At 32.1% G+C, this 16,599-nt stretch overlaps 1 protein-coding gene across 1 annotated transcript; it reads left to right on the top strand.

Annotated features, from left to right (window-relative positions):
- Positions 1-9,452: 9,452 nt before the first annotated feature.
- On the top strand, positions 9,453-14,418 carry LOC120076656 (gamma carbonic anhydrase 1). Its single transcript, XM_039030539.2, has 5 exons — positions 9,453-9,761; positions 10,381-10,524; positions 12,590-12,715; positions 12,814-12,965; positions 13,590-14,418. The coding sequence occupies exons 1-5, from the start codon at positions 9,647-9,649 to the stop codon at positions 13,872-13,874; spliced, it is 822 nt and encodes a 273-aa protein (XP_038886467.1). The 5' UTR covers positions 9,453-9,646; the 3' UTR covers positions 13,875-14,418.
- Positions 14,419-16,599: the final 2,181 nt, after the last annotated feature.

Below are 16,599 nucleotides of genomic sequence, written 5' to 3'. Positions count from 1 at the left end.
ATTTGATAGTGGTTTATTCATCATGTACCTAATAGAATTTTATCTAACATATATACAAAAGTTTATAAAACTGATAAAATCACAGCAGATAACATCATTAGTAGCAAATAACGTCATTAATATAAACTAGAATTCTTATAGATGTAGTTCTATCATCAATGTTCATTGTCACTAGTATTGTAACATTCCCAAAATATCATTTACAAAGTAACATATTTCATTGTTAGTAGTATCGTGGTCTTTTTCAATAACATTCTAAAATCAAGTTCTAACATTAAGTCTGAGAAGGTTGAGATTCAGATTGAGAAAGTTGAGATTGAGTTTGAGCGTTTAGTTGAGAGATGTTTAAGCTGAAGCTTGGAGCACTGTCCATCAATGAAGTCGTTTCGTTCTTTTTCTTGGTTCTCTGTTCATTTACTTTGTCTTTGTTGTTTGTTTCTTTTCTCTCTTGGGTCTTTCATTGACAATTTTCCTATCATCATCTAATACTTTTAGTCTAAACTTTGTACGTTTCCCTTTTCCTTCACCTTCAGCAAACCTAAAATAGTAGTAACAAGAAAAAAAAATGTTAAAGGTTAGAATTTGAAACTACATATCATGATATCATCGATTATTTATATCTATGTATCAATAAATATATGAACATAATATTAACATCCAAATTGATTTATCATAAAATTTCTCATTATATACTGTTGATAGACAGCGATAGTGGTCTATCACTCTCTATCAATGATAGATGGTGATAGACAACTATCACTCTATTCATCATTATATCAGCTAATATGTACAAACATCTAGTTAGATATAACTGACGACAACAACTATTTAGATCTATATAGCAAGAAACATACTAACATAACATCAATATACAACTTCATTTATAAAATAAAAAAAAAATCAGTATCTACCATTAATAGAAAGTGATAGACCACTATCATTCTATTTATCATGATTTAAAATATCCAGTGATACAACAGACAACTATTTACCTTCTTTTCTCTTTGTTATTTTCTTTTATTTTCAAGTCTTTTTTTCTTTTCATTCTCACTTTCTTCTTTAGTTTCTTCCTCAACAACTTGTTCTTCAACATGCTCTTCTTATTCAACAAAATTTTTCTCTTCATCAACAGGCTGTAATAAATAAAGTAATAATATAATGTCAGATATAGATAGTATTTTATAAATATCATCAATAAATTATATTTACCTTTTTCTCATCTATTTAGTTTTGATCTTCTCTCATTTTTTTTTTGTTTTTCTTCTCTGTCAGATACATCAGATTATTTTTCTTCTTCAAGCTCAACTTTCTGCAATAGATTTAAAATTCTAAAATACTTAAGAAGACAATTTATCGCTTTATTTTCTTCCAAAGCATCCATATATTTACCTTATCCTTCTGCTGAACATGATCAGTTTTTTCATATGTTCTGCAATTTCAAATTATTTTTGCTGCAATAATATAATGTAATGCGTCATTGTTACATCAAAATCAAGAAAGTGATACAATTTTCTATTAGTGATAGACACTGATAGAATTGATGGGCAGTGATAGATCTAATTGACTTTCTTGACAATGTAGCTTAACAAAGGAAAAAAAAATAGCTCAAGAGATGAAGCAAACCTTTTCCTTTCCATCCTCTTCCTCAAACTCCATTGTTAATTATTGTGTCTTTGGGTTTCCAAATATAGAGTTTGAATATGGTCAAAAATCGTCTTGTGTTTCAATCTCTTATGTTGGTGTATAAGATTCCTAAAACAAAAAACATAAATCAAACACAAAGATAATGAACAAAATGAGATTCCTATAATAAAAGACACAAATCAAAAAGAAGAAAAAGACGTTGATAGACAGTGATATATTTCTATCACTTTCTATCAGTACAAAAACTTGTATATAAACCTTTTCTTCATTTCAAATTCTAATCTACAAGAAAAATCAATTTTAGTTTAGTTAGTAAATGTATGTTTACATTTAAAAATAAAATAGTATATAGGAAAAGACTTACCTGAGCCACATAATTTGCAGCATAATTCACCATAATTTTATCAATTTCATCATTTCTTTCAAGAATTTGTAAGCTACAAGAAAGAGCTTTGTTTGTTTCTATGGTCTCCTCAACCTCTTTTTCTTCTTCTTCTTGCGGAAGCTTTTCAATTGGAAGTCTATCATTCAATCTTTCCATGATTGTTTTTAACATTCTGATGATCTCTTCTTGGCCTTATTTCAAACTTTTATGCTATTTTTCTACCCTATGTTGGCCATTTTTCAGTTCTTCTATTTCCTCCATTATATTTTTCCATGCTCATTTTTTCTTCCAATTAAATCTATTTCTTCATTTATTTCTTCTTCTTTTTTTTCTTTCTCATTTTTTCCTCCAATTAAATCTATTTCTTCATTTATTTCTTCTTCTTTTTTTCTTTCTCTTTTTTTTTTTTTTTTAATTTCTCTTTCTATCTTTTCCTTCTCCTTTTCTTCCAAATCCAAATATTTGATTGTGGCAAATTGTGATTCTTGTTCTGTTGGAACTAGTGGAATTAAACAAAACCTCAAGTTTAAAACATTTAAATCATTAGGTAAAAAATAAGCTTTTTATGATATATGTCTATCACTGTTTTTGCGGGTAGACAATGATAGACTATTATTTGTTTTTTATTTGAAACCATTGCAAGTAATAAAAATGAAGCTAAGAAATTAAAGAAAATACTTACATCATTTCTTTGAAAGATATTTTCTTTAAGATTTCTCCAATGATCAGGTTGCAAGCACTACCATGATATTACTCTTGTATTTTGATTGCAATTTTTTCTTCCAAATCCAATATCTATTGTGAAAAATTTTGGTATTATTTCAAGTGCCCAATAAACTAGTGCTAAATTGAAACCTTGAAGGCATACAAAATCCTTTTCAGTAGAATAAGCCTTTTTGAAAAATTGATATATCAAGTTATATGACAATCATCCCTAATGATAGTTTTTAAATTCTTGTTCATTGTCCAATATGTCAACATGTTTTCAATTAACAACATTGTGTCCTTGCCTAGGGATTAAAAATGACTCTAAGAAAAGGAGGTTGCCAACTTAACCTTTACACTATCACTTTCAGAATCATGTAAGAACTTAAAGCTTCTCTAAATGTCCTTTCTATCAATTGAATCATCATTCTTAAAGAACCCTTTTCCAAGTTCATAAATTTGTTTTTTTTTTCTTCCAAATCTATTGATGGTAGTTGAGTACCATTTAAACCTGTGATTAAACAAATCTCTTTTAATCCACTCTCCTATATGCCCATTAAAGTTAAATGCCAAGACATTTGGTTTATTTGTGATGCATTGTTTTTTTAGAAGGTAGTTTATGAATCTTGTGGGCATTTTCTCAATTTTTATATTTAGAAAGTGGCCAAAAGGACAATTTCTAAAAGTATTTAAATTCCTATCATTTAATTAGTTTCGTATAATTTGTATTGCATCTAATAAGATGCATATTATTATCTTCAAATGCTTGTTCTGGTCTTGCATTATTGTTTGATGTTCATGTTCTTGTTCCACCTATTTAAACATATAACTATCAATAATAAAAGAGTGATATATATCTATATTCTTTCATTAACTATCATTAACTATCACTCACTATCACTCACTATTATCATTTAATGACTTCCATCACTGTCTATCATCTAAATCTGAATTCTATCACTGTCTATCATTGGCAGATAGTGATGGACTTCTATCATTTTCTATTGCAAATCATAAATTTGATAGAAGTGATGGTACTTTGTTTAGACTTTGGGACTAGCGTTGTCGTAACCGCCCTGGCCCGAGGAAAGATAATTTACTTTCACCGATCCAAAACTTATACTATAAATGCAGTAAAGTGGTAAGATCGTGGTCGAATCCACAGAGAGACTGTTGAATCAACTTAGGCCAATTGATGTATTTCACTTAAAAAGGTTTTGATGGTTTTTGCTTTTGCTTTATAAAATAAATTAAGAATCAAATAGAGAAAAACTAGAGTTAGCACAAAAAAGGGTTGAATCAAATTGAGGAAAAATCTTGGGATTAGTTTGTATACTTTTTATTTTCTATCCTTAGGTAATAGTTAATTTCTCCAATTATGTGAATCCCTCAATCTATTAGAAATCCTAATAGCCCAATTACCCAATTTTGATAAAAATATAAATCAGCACTAATTTAGTTTAAAACTCTTCCTTCTCAGTGACATACAAGTTAAAACTGAAAAGCATTAAGAATGGATTCAATTGCTGAGACATACCACAAGCTGGACAACCACATCTTATAGCATGATTTATTTGGGAAGGATTATATTAGGGCATACATGAATTTGGTCAGAACAGTCTAGACCGTAAACATGTGATCCTAATACGTGCAACTTAATCAATCAATAATGTATAGGATCTAACGATTTTGCATACAAGAAATTCAATAAATTAATTTGTAACGAAAATTCGCCGAACTCTATTCATAATAAACAAATCCACCTAAATGGTTCATAAGAATTGAATAAATTAAAATAGTAAACCTTCAAGAATTAAGACATACAAACTATCTCAAAAAAGTTACCTAGTCTCTAAAAGGCATATTGGAATTACAATGATAAAAAGAGAAGCGAGGTTAACTATGGTGACAATTGCGCAACAATTTGGCTTCAATGCTCCCAAAATCGGACTAAACTCTTAATTTTCACCTTATTTATAGGTTTCTCGCAGCGTTGCAACGCTTAGAAATTACATTGCTGAAGGAAATCAGACATAGATATTTCTATGAGCAACGGAATGATCGTTCCAAATTCCGTTCGTAATTGAACACGAACAATTACAGTCAAGAAACGGAAACTAACAGGTCATGTATAGTACAAAATTAAAACATGTTTTAATATAATCAAGGGATAAAGTATCATACCTTTGAAGACTCGTTCTTCAAACTCCCTCAATCATGAATGCTCGTTCAGTCTCCAAGACAGCAATACACGAACGCTCGAACATTATAACCGTAACACAGCACGATCAATAGTAACCACCACACGAACAATGCGAACACACAACGAATGGCCTCCAAGATCTCGAACTCAGTCAAGTTGAGTAAGAACACTACCATAATGGTTACCTTGGTATTTTCGATGTGAGAATCCAGAAATGTGGGCTTTGTATGGACTTGGTTAGAAAAAGAAACTGGAGGAACACCAATCGTGTAAACGATTGAGCAAGTGGGAGTGAGAAGTATCTATCGTATAGATGAATACTTAATCATGTAGAAGAAGACAACCTATAGTATAGATAATGCCCTTGTGATCGTTTAGCTACGACCAGCTGAGTGGACTATCGTATAGTGACACTCCACGATCGTTTAGTCTCTCTATGAGCTATCATTTAGTGAAACTATTTCACTTGATATCATTCCGTGAGTTCCTTTCCGAAAGTAGCAATTCTACTAAGTTTAGAAAAACATTTTTCCTTTTATCTCGTGGTTACCATAAAACCACCAATAACCTCCCACTCAATTGATTATTAGAGAAAAAAAGATAATTATCCAATAATTAATATTATTATAAATATATATGATAACCAACTTACCATATCATATTTATATCCTATAGTTTTAATATTTCATCTCATGAAACATATAAACCATAGTTCTTTTTCTATTTTATGGTACTTAATGTAAATCATATTTACATTAATCCTCCACTTGATGTTTCTCATACATCACACCACTTATATCATATATAATCGAATTTTCTCTTGTCAATTTGAACATTTCAAATCAATACCAAGAACTGATTCTCAACTTGAATCCATTGAGCTACCAATGGGACCTTATGGACCTGTAGCTTGAAGCTCCAACCATACGTGAATAACTGACTAAACTCTTTATCATGGGATCCACCATCCGTTAACTGTCGGGCACTCCACTAAAGGCCGACGTTACACTCTCTTTACTACAGATATATTTTGTGTCTATATCAACCAATCAACAGTGCGATAACCATTCACAGATCGCTCGTAAGTACAACTAGGCTAATTTACCGTTTTGCCTTTGTAGTTACATCTAACTCTTTAAGTACCATTGATCTAATGATGACTATGTCCTCTCTTCTAAAGAGAAGTTGTGGCCACTATGACCCGGAGTCAGCCCTTAAGGGAGCAATTTATCTACTTACTCTACTTTGGGGAATGAGTGAATTCCATCTTGTGTAATTAAGTTTTCAGCTCCCAAATCAGACAAATCCTTAAAAAGGTAGGCTTGTTGAGTTGGTAACCTGACCACTCTCACCCATACTAATCAAAGAACCGCCCTCAAAGGTAGGAGTTCCCAAAACACTCAGGATTAAGGTCATGTTACCTATGGTCGTTTAGGTGAGATGTAAGTCTTAGGTATCAACGACGTTATATAAAGAGACTAGTCATCTCGTGGTCCAGTCTTATACAAACTCTTTGTATAGGATACCCTGCTCGCATGCCTCCACATGAATAGTCAGAATCAACCATCTATAGTAGTTCACAACACTTGTAAACCTCTACAAAGCGGGCTGATCCGTAGTGTTACTAGGATCAGGTATCCCTCCTTAATCCTTATACTACATACCTTTTTAACTTATCACTTAAGGAATGATCCACTTGTATATCTCATATACATGCTTAAGTTTACATACACCAACCATGAAGCTTTGTTTATTAGATATGAGTAAATGCAAAATAAAATAACTCTTATTTTATTCATAACAATGTGTGCAATTTATAAACTACGAGACTCGGGGAGAATTAGGACACCAATCTCAAAATTGCAATGCTGCGGCGCACATTGGATAGCGTCAAGGAGGCATTGTAATGCTTGGTTGCATCGCACGTTGCTCAAAAGTCCGTCAATCGTTGTAGCATTGCAACGCTTGAAAGGAGCGTTGCAACGTTGAGTGTTCTGTCTTCAGGCATTGGGGTTCAAGCGTTGGGATGCATTGGAACGCTAGCGATGATCCAACTCCAGAGCATCGTGATGTTTGGGGCAGTGTTGCAACGCTGCCCTATACCTGATGCTACTGCCTTTCAGCATCAAATGAGTGTTGAACTTAGGCTTATGAAGAGCGTTGCAACGCTAGAACAGGGCAAAATTGTCTTTTTGCATCTAAGCTTAATTTGGTGCGTTGACTCCTGGATTTTCATTTCTTTTTGCTTGATTCTTCATTTTCGCACGTACTTGCTCCATTGGGTCAATTCTCCTACAAAATAAGACAAATAAAGCACAAAAATTACCCAAATACAGGAAAGTTAAGGCCATAAACTCAACTCTTTTTTAGAGCTAACATACTTCTTTATATACTAAAGCATGACAGTTGTAAGTAGTCTATGAATGATAAAAACACCATCTGTAAAAGAAATATCAAAACTAACATAATGTATATATATTGGTAGTTGTATGAATGATAAGCAACATAAAATACTTAATGTCATTTATAGGCACTGATACTACTTTGTTTATAGTAGCCTTCAATTTTAGTTTCACTTGGCCTTCCTTTTGATTTGTTGTTTTCTTTTGTTTATTTGATGATTCTTCTCCTTTAACTTTCTTCCTTTTGTTGTTACTTACCACCTGTACACAAAATATAGGGTTAATAAATATTACCACTAAACAAGAAACAAGAATTAGGCTTAATAACTATAATCATTCATAAATTGATTACAAGAAAAGAAAAGAGTTATACCTTTTATGTTAAGTAATTACTGATGTAGTGGTAGAAGAAGCAGCAACGGAAGAAGGATTAAGAAGAAGAAAAAGAGGACCAAGAAAATTAGAATGGAAATGAACAGCAGATGGAAAATGACGTAAATAGAGGGGAAAAAAAAAGCAGCTGTGTCGATGAAGCAAAGCCGAAGGAAGAAAATGACCTAAGTAGAAAAAAATGAGGGAAGATGAAGTAACTTCGATGGAAGAAAATGATGTAAATAGAAAAAAAAAGGACATGAAACAACGTGATGAAAGAAGAAGAAGAAGAATTTTGATAGAGAATGACACAAGGGAGGTGAAGCGTTTGTTTTCTTCAATTGGAGGAGATGAAGCATTTGAGGGAGAAATCAAGTCAATTAGTTGGGTTCTATGTTTTTCGTTTTTTTTTGTCCGTTTGGGGTGAGTTTTTTGTTATTTTACATCATTTTTGGATTTGGTTGGACTACAACTATTCTTAATGGTTTTTTTTTTTTAATATAAATTGTAATAGTTTGGCCAGTTTTTTATATTTAAAAATCCCTCATATTAATATATTTGTTATTATTAATTTCATATGAAAAATATTAAAAAAATATTTACACAATCTATTTTACATATCAGGATAAAAAAAAGTATGTTTTACATAATAACAAATAAGGTTCGAAATATTGATGTTATGAAATATCGATGCCTCAATTTATGAAAATATTGATGGAAATCAATGGAAATTGTTATCATTGATTGTGACTAAATTGACCATTTCTAATAATCATTTCTACAGAGTAAGTCAACATTTAGATGTATATTGTAAAATATTTGTGCAAACATTGATGCAAGAACATAGATTTAAAAAAGAAATAAAAAAATAATTACAAAATAATATCAAACAGTGAAATTAATTATAAAGTTAAAGAACATGAAACATTTGCAAATAAAATATTGTAAATTATTTACTATAAAATGAAGTAGATACAAAAACAAAAAATCGTAGCACTAAACTAACATAGCATTAGAAAAACCATAATATTAAACACGAGAGATATAAAAAACATGTCATTAAAATAACATAATAAAATTTAAAAAAAAAAGAAAAAGAAACTCTAGAAGTTGATAGAGCCGGAGAGAAACGAGAGAAGAATTAGAGAATTTACATTTATTCAAGTTTGAAGTGAAATGATACAAAAATTCAATGAAAAAAATTTGAATGAAAACATGTTGTTTCTTGAGAAATTTTTTTTTTTTTTTGGTGAAAGAGAAAAAAATTCATTAAACTAACTTAGCTAATTACTAAAAGAAACTCAGAATTTCAATAAAATATCAAAAGAAATTTTGAAAATTCAAAATTATTTGAAAAATTGGGAGAAAATCGAAATTTCCACCTAAAAAAATTTCAAGCACCCTAACTTTAAACTATGATAGTAACTAGATTGACTCGGAATGATTTTGTAAATGACGCCATTCATGTCTTTCAATTTGTACATTAACAATTATATCAAATTTCATATTATTTAACAAAAAAAGAGAAAACCTTCCAATGATATTTTAAAAAATAAATTTAGACAAAAATAAAACATTTTAAAATATTAGAGTCATAAATAAAAATTAGTCTGTTTAATTTAACAAAAAATCCTCTAATAAATAACCAATGGGCATATCTGTCAAATCACACTTAGTGAGGGAGCATTAATTTGCTTGCAGCATGTCCGAGGCAACTAAAACGCACCGTTTAAGTTGTTAGATTCCCAAATTGCCCTTCCCTTTGTGGGATATTCTACCCTATTGTGCAAGTGCAACCTCATTTCTTCCTCGTAGCTCTGCTGCCTTTCTCGTTTCCATTTCTCAAGCAGATACAAGAAGAAGCCCAAAGGCTTCCAGTGATCTTGGTATCCTCTGAACATCTCGAGATCAGAGAGCAGAAGGAAGAAGAAGACGATGGGAACTCTGGGGAAAGCTATTTACACCGTTGGATTTTGGATCCGTGAGACCGGTCAGGCAATCGATCGCCTTGGCTGCCGTCTCCAAGGCAGATATTTCTTCCAAGAACAGCGTAAGCATTTCTTTTTCTTCTCTTATGGGTATAGCACCTTCTTCTAGTTTCGGATCTTTCCGCCTTTAATTTTGACTGCCATCTGGGTATGTTTTAGGAGTTCTGTTATTCTGACCGGATCAGCTTGTGGGAATGCTAATTGATGTTGTCTGAATTTGATCGATGAGATACAGCTTATGAGCGTTCAGTGTGCGTTGGTTTTTAATTTTAATGAAATTGAATAGGTATGCCAGGGAGAACATTGATTCTTATTTTGTGAAGTGGATGAGGTTTCGAGTATTAGGTTTAGGGATATGTACACGAATTCTTTGGGGATTTATATTAGAATTATTCATTTGATTTTCGAAGAGGAGGTGTCTAATGCGGTCAAACGATGCTTACTGGGATATTGTGGAATTCTTAATTACAAATGCAAATGTACTTTGGGAGTGATAGTCTTAGTGAAATGACTCACTTGGGCATTTCAAGGTGAGCTTGTTGATGGCACTATCACTGAAACACATTTCTTGTTAGATTTGCTTAATTTTCTGTTGTTGTATTTCAATTTGGTTATAAGTTCCCCTTTCTTGTTCAATTGTCTTGATACCTGATGGTCTAATATGTCTGTGGTTTTCTGCAGTGTCTAGGCATCGTACTCTGATGAACGTATTTGATAAGGCTCCTGTTGTTGACAAGGACGTATTTGTTGCTCCAAGTGCATCCATTATTGGGGACGTTCAAGTTGGAAGAGGATCTTCTATTTGGTATGGATGCGTTTTGAGAGGTAAATCCTGTGTGAAAGATTCTTTTATTTTTACAATATTTCTAGTCTTTTTTAGCACATTTAACAGGTACATGCTTTGAAAGTTTTGGACTCTAAAAGTTTTGTCCATCTTAAACCTCTTCACACTTTTTCCTTAACGGGAAGGTTTTTGTAATAACTAATGTAATGAAGTTTGTATTTATTTGATGTGTTTGGTATTTTTAAGATTTTTTTATAGGAATAAATTTTATTATTATTTATTATTTTTATTTTATTAATATTTTTTTAAGTGCTGTTTGGTCTATTTATCAATTAATTGCAATGTTATCTCTTATCCAAAAAATTAATTGCAATGTTATCCAGAGTTTCTCTCCGTAACTATAGACATTTCAACTATCATTAGCTCACTCCCATTGTGCACTCTAAGTGCTTTAGATATAGTAGCTTTGTCTTTTCCTGTCAAAAAATATCTACAGGCACAAGTTTAAACGTATTCTTACTTTCCAGTGCTTCTTTTGGCTAGCTCCTGCACTCCATTTTCACCTTAACCTTTACACTTGATGTTAGGTCAACTTAGGATACTTCTGGAAGTAAAGCTTATAATTTTTATTATTATGATATATATATTTTTACATATATAACTTCCTTGGTAGGATAATTTTTAAAAGTTAGTTTTTTATTTTAAAAAAACAAAAACCAAAATAGTATTTTGTAATTTGTGTGTGTGTATTTGTATTCTTCATTAAATTTACCATTCATATATAGTCATTATCATTGTCAAGTATAACTTGACTTAAATGTATTTTATGATATCTTTTTAGAATAATACGACAAGTAAATAATCAAAGCACAAGAAAGATATTTTATCAAATGTATTTTCTTCTATAAATTTAAAAGGATAGAAAATAATTTTGAATAGGTTAATGTTCAAAGCCATTTTTACCATCGCGAGACGTCAAGGTGAGTAAAAATATGAAGGGACTAAGAAATCATACAAGTTTCAATCTCTAATTGCTTGCATAATTGTCCTATGAGATTAGAAGAAGTGACTACAAGTTGACTCCAACACTCAAGGATAGTAAAAAAAATTGTACTAGATCATTTGAGAAACAGTTAAAAGAAAGTCACTAAATCTTCCTAATCTGTTTGCCAATGACTTTGCTTAATATTTCAACTTTTAAATAAAATTTTTAAATCCTTGCTAAATTTTCAATCTTAAGAGAAGCTTAAGTTTATTAGAGAGGACTGAGTGTAGAAGAGAGTATAATTCCCTCTGAATGGTAAACATTCTTCCAATTGCCTATTTTTCTCAATAACATTTACAAAAGGCCTGTATTTTATTCCTCTATTCACGATGAGGTTTTAAACATGGTGGGTAGCTGATTAGAGATTTCATCTGGGGTTGAAACAATGGAGGAAGTGAAGCACTTTGTTAATTGGAAACCTACTTGTTTGTTGTTGAAACATAGGGGGCAGATAATCTTGAAAAGACTCTGCTCTTCCCGTATGATTGGTAAATGGTTGCGGAGATTTTGTAAAGAGAAGGAAGCATTTTGGTACAAGAAAGTAGATTTGGTTTGACCAAATTAGATGGAAGACATTGGATAACAAAAACAGCAGGACTAGAAGCATGTTATTGAGTTCATTTAAGCGCATGAAAATTTGTTAGGACTAGAAGATTTTGTTAGGACTAGATCCAGTTTTAGATAAGAGTTATCCATTTTTAAAGAACAGAAAATCATTTTAAGCACATCTTCATTGGACCTCACAGTCTCATGTATATCTTGTTTGTGTTAATCTCATTAAAATATATGCTCAAATATGTGTTAGATAAAGAGTTGTCCAGTTTTTAAGAACGGAAAATCAATTAAACGTAATCTTCAAACAACTTCAGAGTCTCTTGCACATATTATTTGTTTTTATTTCTCATTAAAACATATGGAATCAACAATTCAAGTAACGTCATGAAACTTAAATTAAAATAAACATTTATTCATATCATGTTAGGCTTGTTAGCCCATGGAATTACTTTCATATTGAACACTTCGTAAGCTTTGTTCCCTAACTAAATAATCTATTTGACTAGGTGATGTGAACAGCATCAGTGTGGGATCTGGAACCAACATACAGGACAACTCCCTTGTGCATGTGGCAAAATCTAATTTAAGTGGAAAGGTTTTACCAACCATCATTGGTGACAATGTCACCATAGGTGTGTGTACTTTGGCTTTCACTATATACTGTGCGGAGGTTGCACTTGTTAATGTTCTTTAATCTTTCTTACTTAAAAGCAAGTTTAAAACCTGACAGGTCACAGTGCTGTATTACATGGCTGCACTGTTGAGGATGAGGCTTTTGTTGGCATGGGTGCAACATTGCTTGATGGCGTTGTTGTTGAGAAGAATGCCATGGTAGCTGCTGGAGCTCTTGTGAGGCAGAATACTAAGATCCCCTCTGGAGAGGTGATTACCAAGATTATTTTTATTTTTATTTTTTAAAAAAAGAGAAAAAGAAGGGAAAATTGAGATATACACCCTAAAGGCCAAGGGACGAGAGAGAGGTCTTCTTGAAAAAAGTTACAAAAAAGAACTTTAAACAAGATTGATCAAGAAACTATTAAAATTACAAAGAACTCGAAGGGCAATGAATACTAGTTGAAGTTTTAGGCTATAAGCCCAACTTATAGATTTTCGTTTGTCATCAAACAGTCTAGCATTCGTTTCTATCCAAATGGACCACAAAAGAAGCTCTAATTGTACAATACCAAAATACTTAGTTTTGTTGTCTAGCCACCAATCGATGAGATTTTTCAGGGCAAACACTTGTTTTTATCTTCTCTATGGGGAAAGTCCAACTCATATTCGATTAAAAAGATTTGATTTTAAATCTCAATCTTTTACTCTTTGATCATTTTCCTTTAGTATTGGGACATAATTTGGTTCCCCTGAATATTAATTCTCAATGATCTCTTGATTGGAACAATCTGTTCTGATCTTCTATTGGAGCATGGACTTGGGCTTCTAGTTAGCTTTATGTGGTCATGTGTCATATGTAGTGAGCCTTACCCCACAATGTATTTTTTGCAGGTATGGGGAGGCAATCCAGCGAAATTCCTCCGAAAGCTCACTGACGAAGAGATAGCTTTCATATCTCAGTCTGCCACCAATTATTTGAACCTTGCACAGGTTCACGCAGCTGAAAATGCAAAGTCCTTTGACGAAATTGAGTTTGAGAAGGTGCTCCGCAAGAAGTTTGCTCGCAGGGACGAGGATTATGACTCAATGCTCGGTGTTGTTCGTGAAACACCTCCTGAACTCGTCCTTCCCAATAACATCTTACCCGATAAAGAGCCCAAGCCTTTGCAGAAATAAAACAACCGTTTGTTCATTCTTGAGTTGTTTAGCTGAGGAGTATTTTGGCATCACATGCAAAAATACATAAAAAAAAGAGTTTGTGTACTTTCACAATAATATCAATCATCTTCTACTGAAGAATTATGGCTTCCGTTTTGGCTGTTGGGACTATTCTTATGGCAGCATTTTGGAAATGGTTTTACTGCTCAGGATGAAACTGAATTCATAAAGTAGATTTTGCAAGTTTGTTCGTCTGTATTGAAGATCCAATTTTCTTTTTTTTCCCAATCATTTTGCTGATGTGTTAATTTTGAAGCATTTGATGTTAGAAAGACTCTGAAAGTGTAACTCCTACGGTAGTGTGGAGAAGCTGCTGAGGATTATTCCCCACTCAGTATGTTTTAAGTCCATTGGATTCTTTGGACATTTACATTATAATTGGGTCTCGAGTATTTGATAAAGGTCTGGAAATCATTGATCGATGGTCGAATGAACTAATGATTTAAAATAGCTAATGTATAATTTAAGACAATAATTTAATGTTTCAATAATTTGTTTGAAACGTGAGATGGGTATTTGTTGCTATTACTCATTGATTTACGCAATCACGATAAATAAGTATTTTATTTATATACTAATTTTATAAAAATTAATTTAAGCTATAGGTTCACGCACATTCTATACTATTTTCATAAGTTTATTTGGTTTCTTATTAAGAGTTCCAAACATTCAAACCAAGTTTGAGGCTAAAGAAATGGTTGAGATTTTAGTTTTTATATTTTTGTGTTTATTGCCATTGCTAAAAGAGACTGACATTTCACTTAGATGACTGTAGGTGACTTGACCTGAATTCGGATTGAGTTGTGAATGCTTGCCTTGGTTAGATATAGGGGTAAAATGGTAATTTTGATCTATTGTATCTATGAGCAATTTGTGAAGGTCGACACAGTGTTGATTGGTTATATCTAATGGATACAGAAATACATCTATAGTGCGAAGAGTGCAGTTGTCGAGCTTTAGTGGAGTGACCGACATTTAATGAAGGTTGATTAATTTAATTAATTAAGCAAGGGCTGATTCCGAGTGAATATTCTCCGATCATTCCTTCCCTACTGTTAGGGTAAGTAGATAAATTGCTCTCTTAAGCCCGAAATTTCCAAAATGGTAGGCATATTGAGTTGGAGAATGACCACCTTCATAGGCAGGAGTTCCAAACTCGACAGGGATTTAGGTCATGTCATCTATGGTTATCTTGGTGAAATGTAAGTCTTTACTATTAACGGTGTTATATAATGACACTATTCGTTTCGTGGTTCAGTTTTATACAAAACTTTTTTATATAGAACACCCCCATTCACATGTCTCTACATGAATGGTCAGGATTAGATCATTTGTAGTACTTTACAACAATTATAAAATCTACAAAGCGAGTCGTATTTGTAGTGTCACCAGGATAAGGTATCAAACCTTATCCATCTACTCCATACCATTTAGGTTATCAATTAAACATGATGCACCTGTATGTCTCCACATATATGTTTAAGCTACAGAAGGTAACATTGGACATTTGTTTATTGGTTTTGTGGGTTAATGCTACTAAATGTCAAATAAAATACCTTAGACATTATTAAATAAATAAACTATTTGTACAATACAATAACAAACTACATGACCCACGAGATCTTGGGCATCAACCTCAACAGGTATTCCTTTGTGTTTGTTGCGTTTTTATGATTGTGAAACTAGGAGAAAAAGAGACAGTTTAAGTTCATGCAGTAGATCAGAAGAGAAAGCGAGAAGACTAATTTCTTCAAGGGTGAGTTCCCTGTTTCCTCTCTCTAATCATTGTGAACTGTAGGGATTTGTATCCTAAATCTCTTCTGCATTATTGTAGTTTGTAAACTTTGTATAAATCAATTATTATTATTAAAATAATTGTTATTTTATGAGCATACACTCAATCCAGTAAACAAAGATCCTAGGTTATTTTATGTAACTTAATCATTGATGTAGAGACATACAGGTAGATTATGTTTAAATGAATAACCTAAATGGTTTGTAGTAGATGGATAAGACTGAGTATCTTATCCTTGTGACACTATGGATACGACCCGCTTTGCAGATGTTACAAGTGTTGTAAAGTGCTACAAATAATCTAATCCTGATCATTCATATGGAATGTGAGCAGGGGTATCCTATACAAAGAGTTTGTATAAGACTCGACCATGAAATGACTAATTTTATTATATAACGCTGCTAATAGTAGAAACTTACATTTAATCACGATGACCATAGGTGGCATGACCTGAATCATGATGGAGTTGACATTCTACTTACAGAAGCTATTAGGATCCTAAGCACTCTAACTACTTCAATTTTAGTGAATTAGCATGCATGTTCAAGGTTTTTTTTTCCTTCAGAATTTAAGGTTTCAAGAGTGTACCTTTGAAGATTCCTAAAAAATGTTTCAAATCTCCTTGAATTTCTCCTTCAATCTTTATAGTAGACCATGACAAGAGTCTTCTCTACTAATCTCAAGCCTTAGATTGGGTGGTGGAACCCAAATTGAGAGACATTTGGTGTGGTTTTGAGAGTTGGAGTGAAGAAATTTTTTTTCTTCAGAATTTTCACTTTTGAAAATCAGATTGCATGAATAAATTTCCTTCAAATTAACTTGTATTTAAGTATTTTGAACATGCAAAATGATTTAATTGTGGTATTGACACTCAATATTCCACTCAAT

Source organism: Benincasa hispida, chromosome 4 (genome assembly GCF_027475165.1).
Source record: "Benincasa hispida cultivar pf3 chromosome 4, pf3_genome.v1.1, whole genome shotgun sequence".
Taxonomy (NCBI): Eukaryota; Viridiplantae; Streptophyta; class Magnoliopsida; order Cucurbitales; family Cucurbitaceae; genus Benincasa; species Benincasa hispida.
Note: the sequence above shows the minus strand (reverse complement) of the source record. Positions and strands in the feature narration are given on the sequence as shown.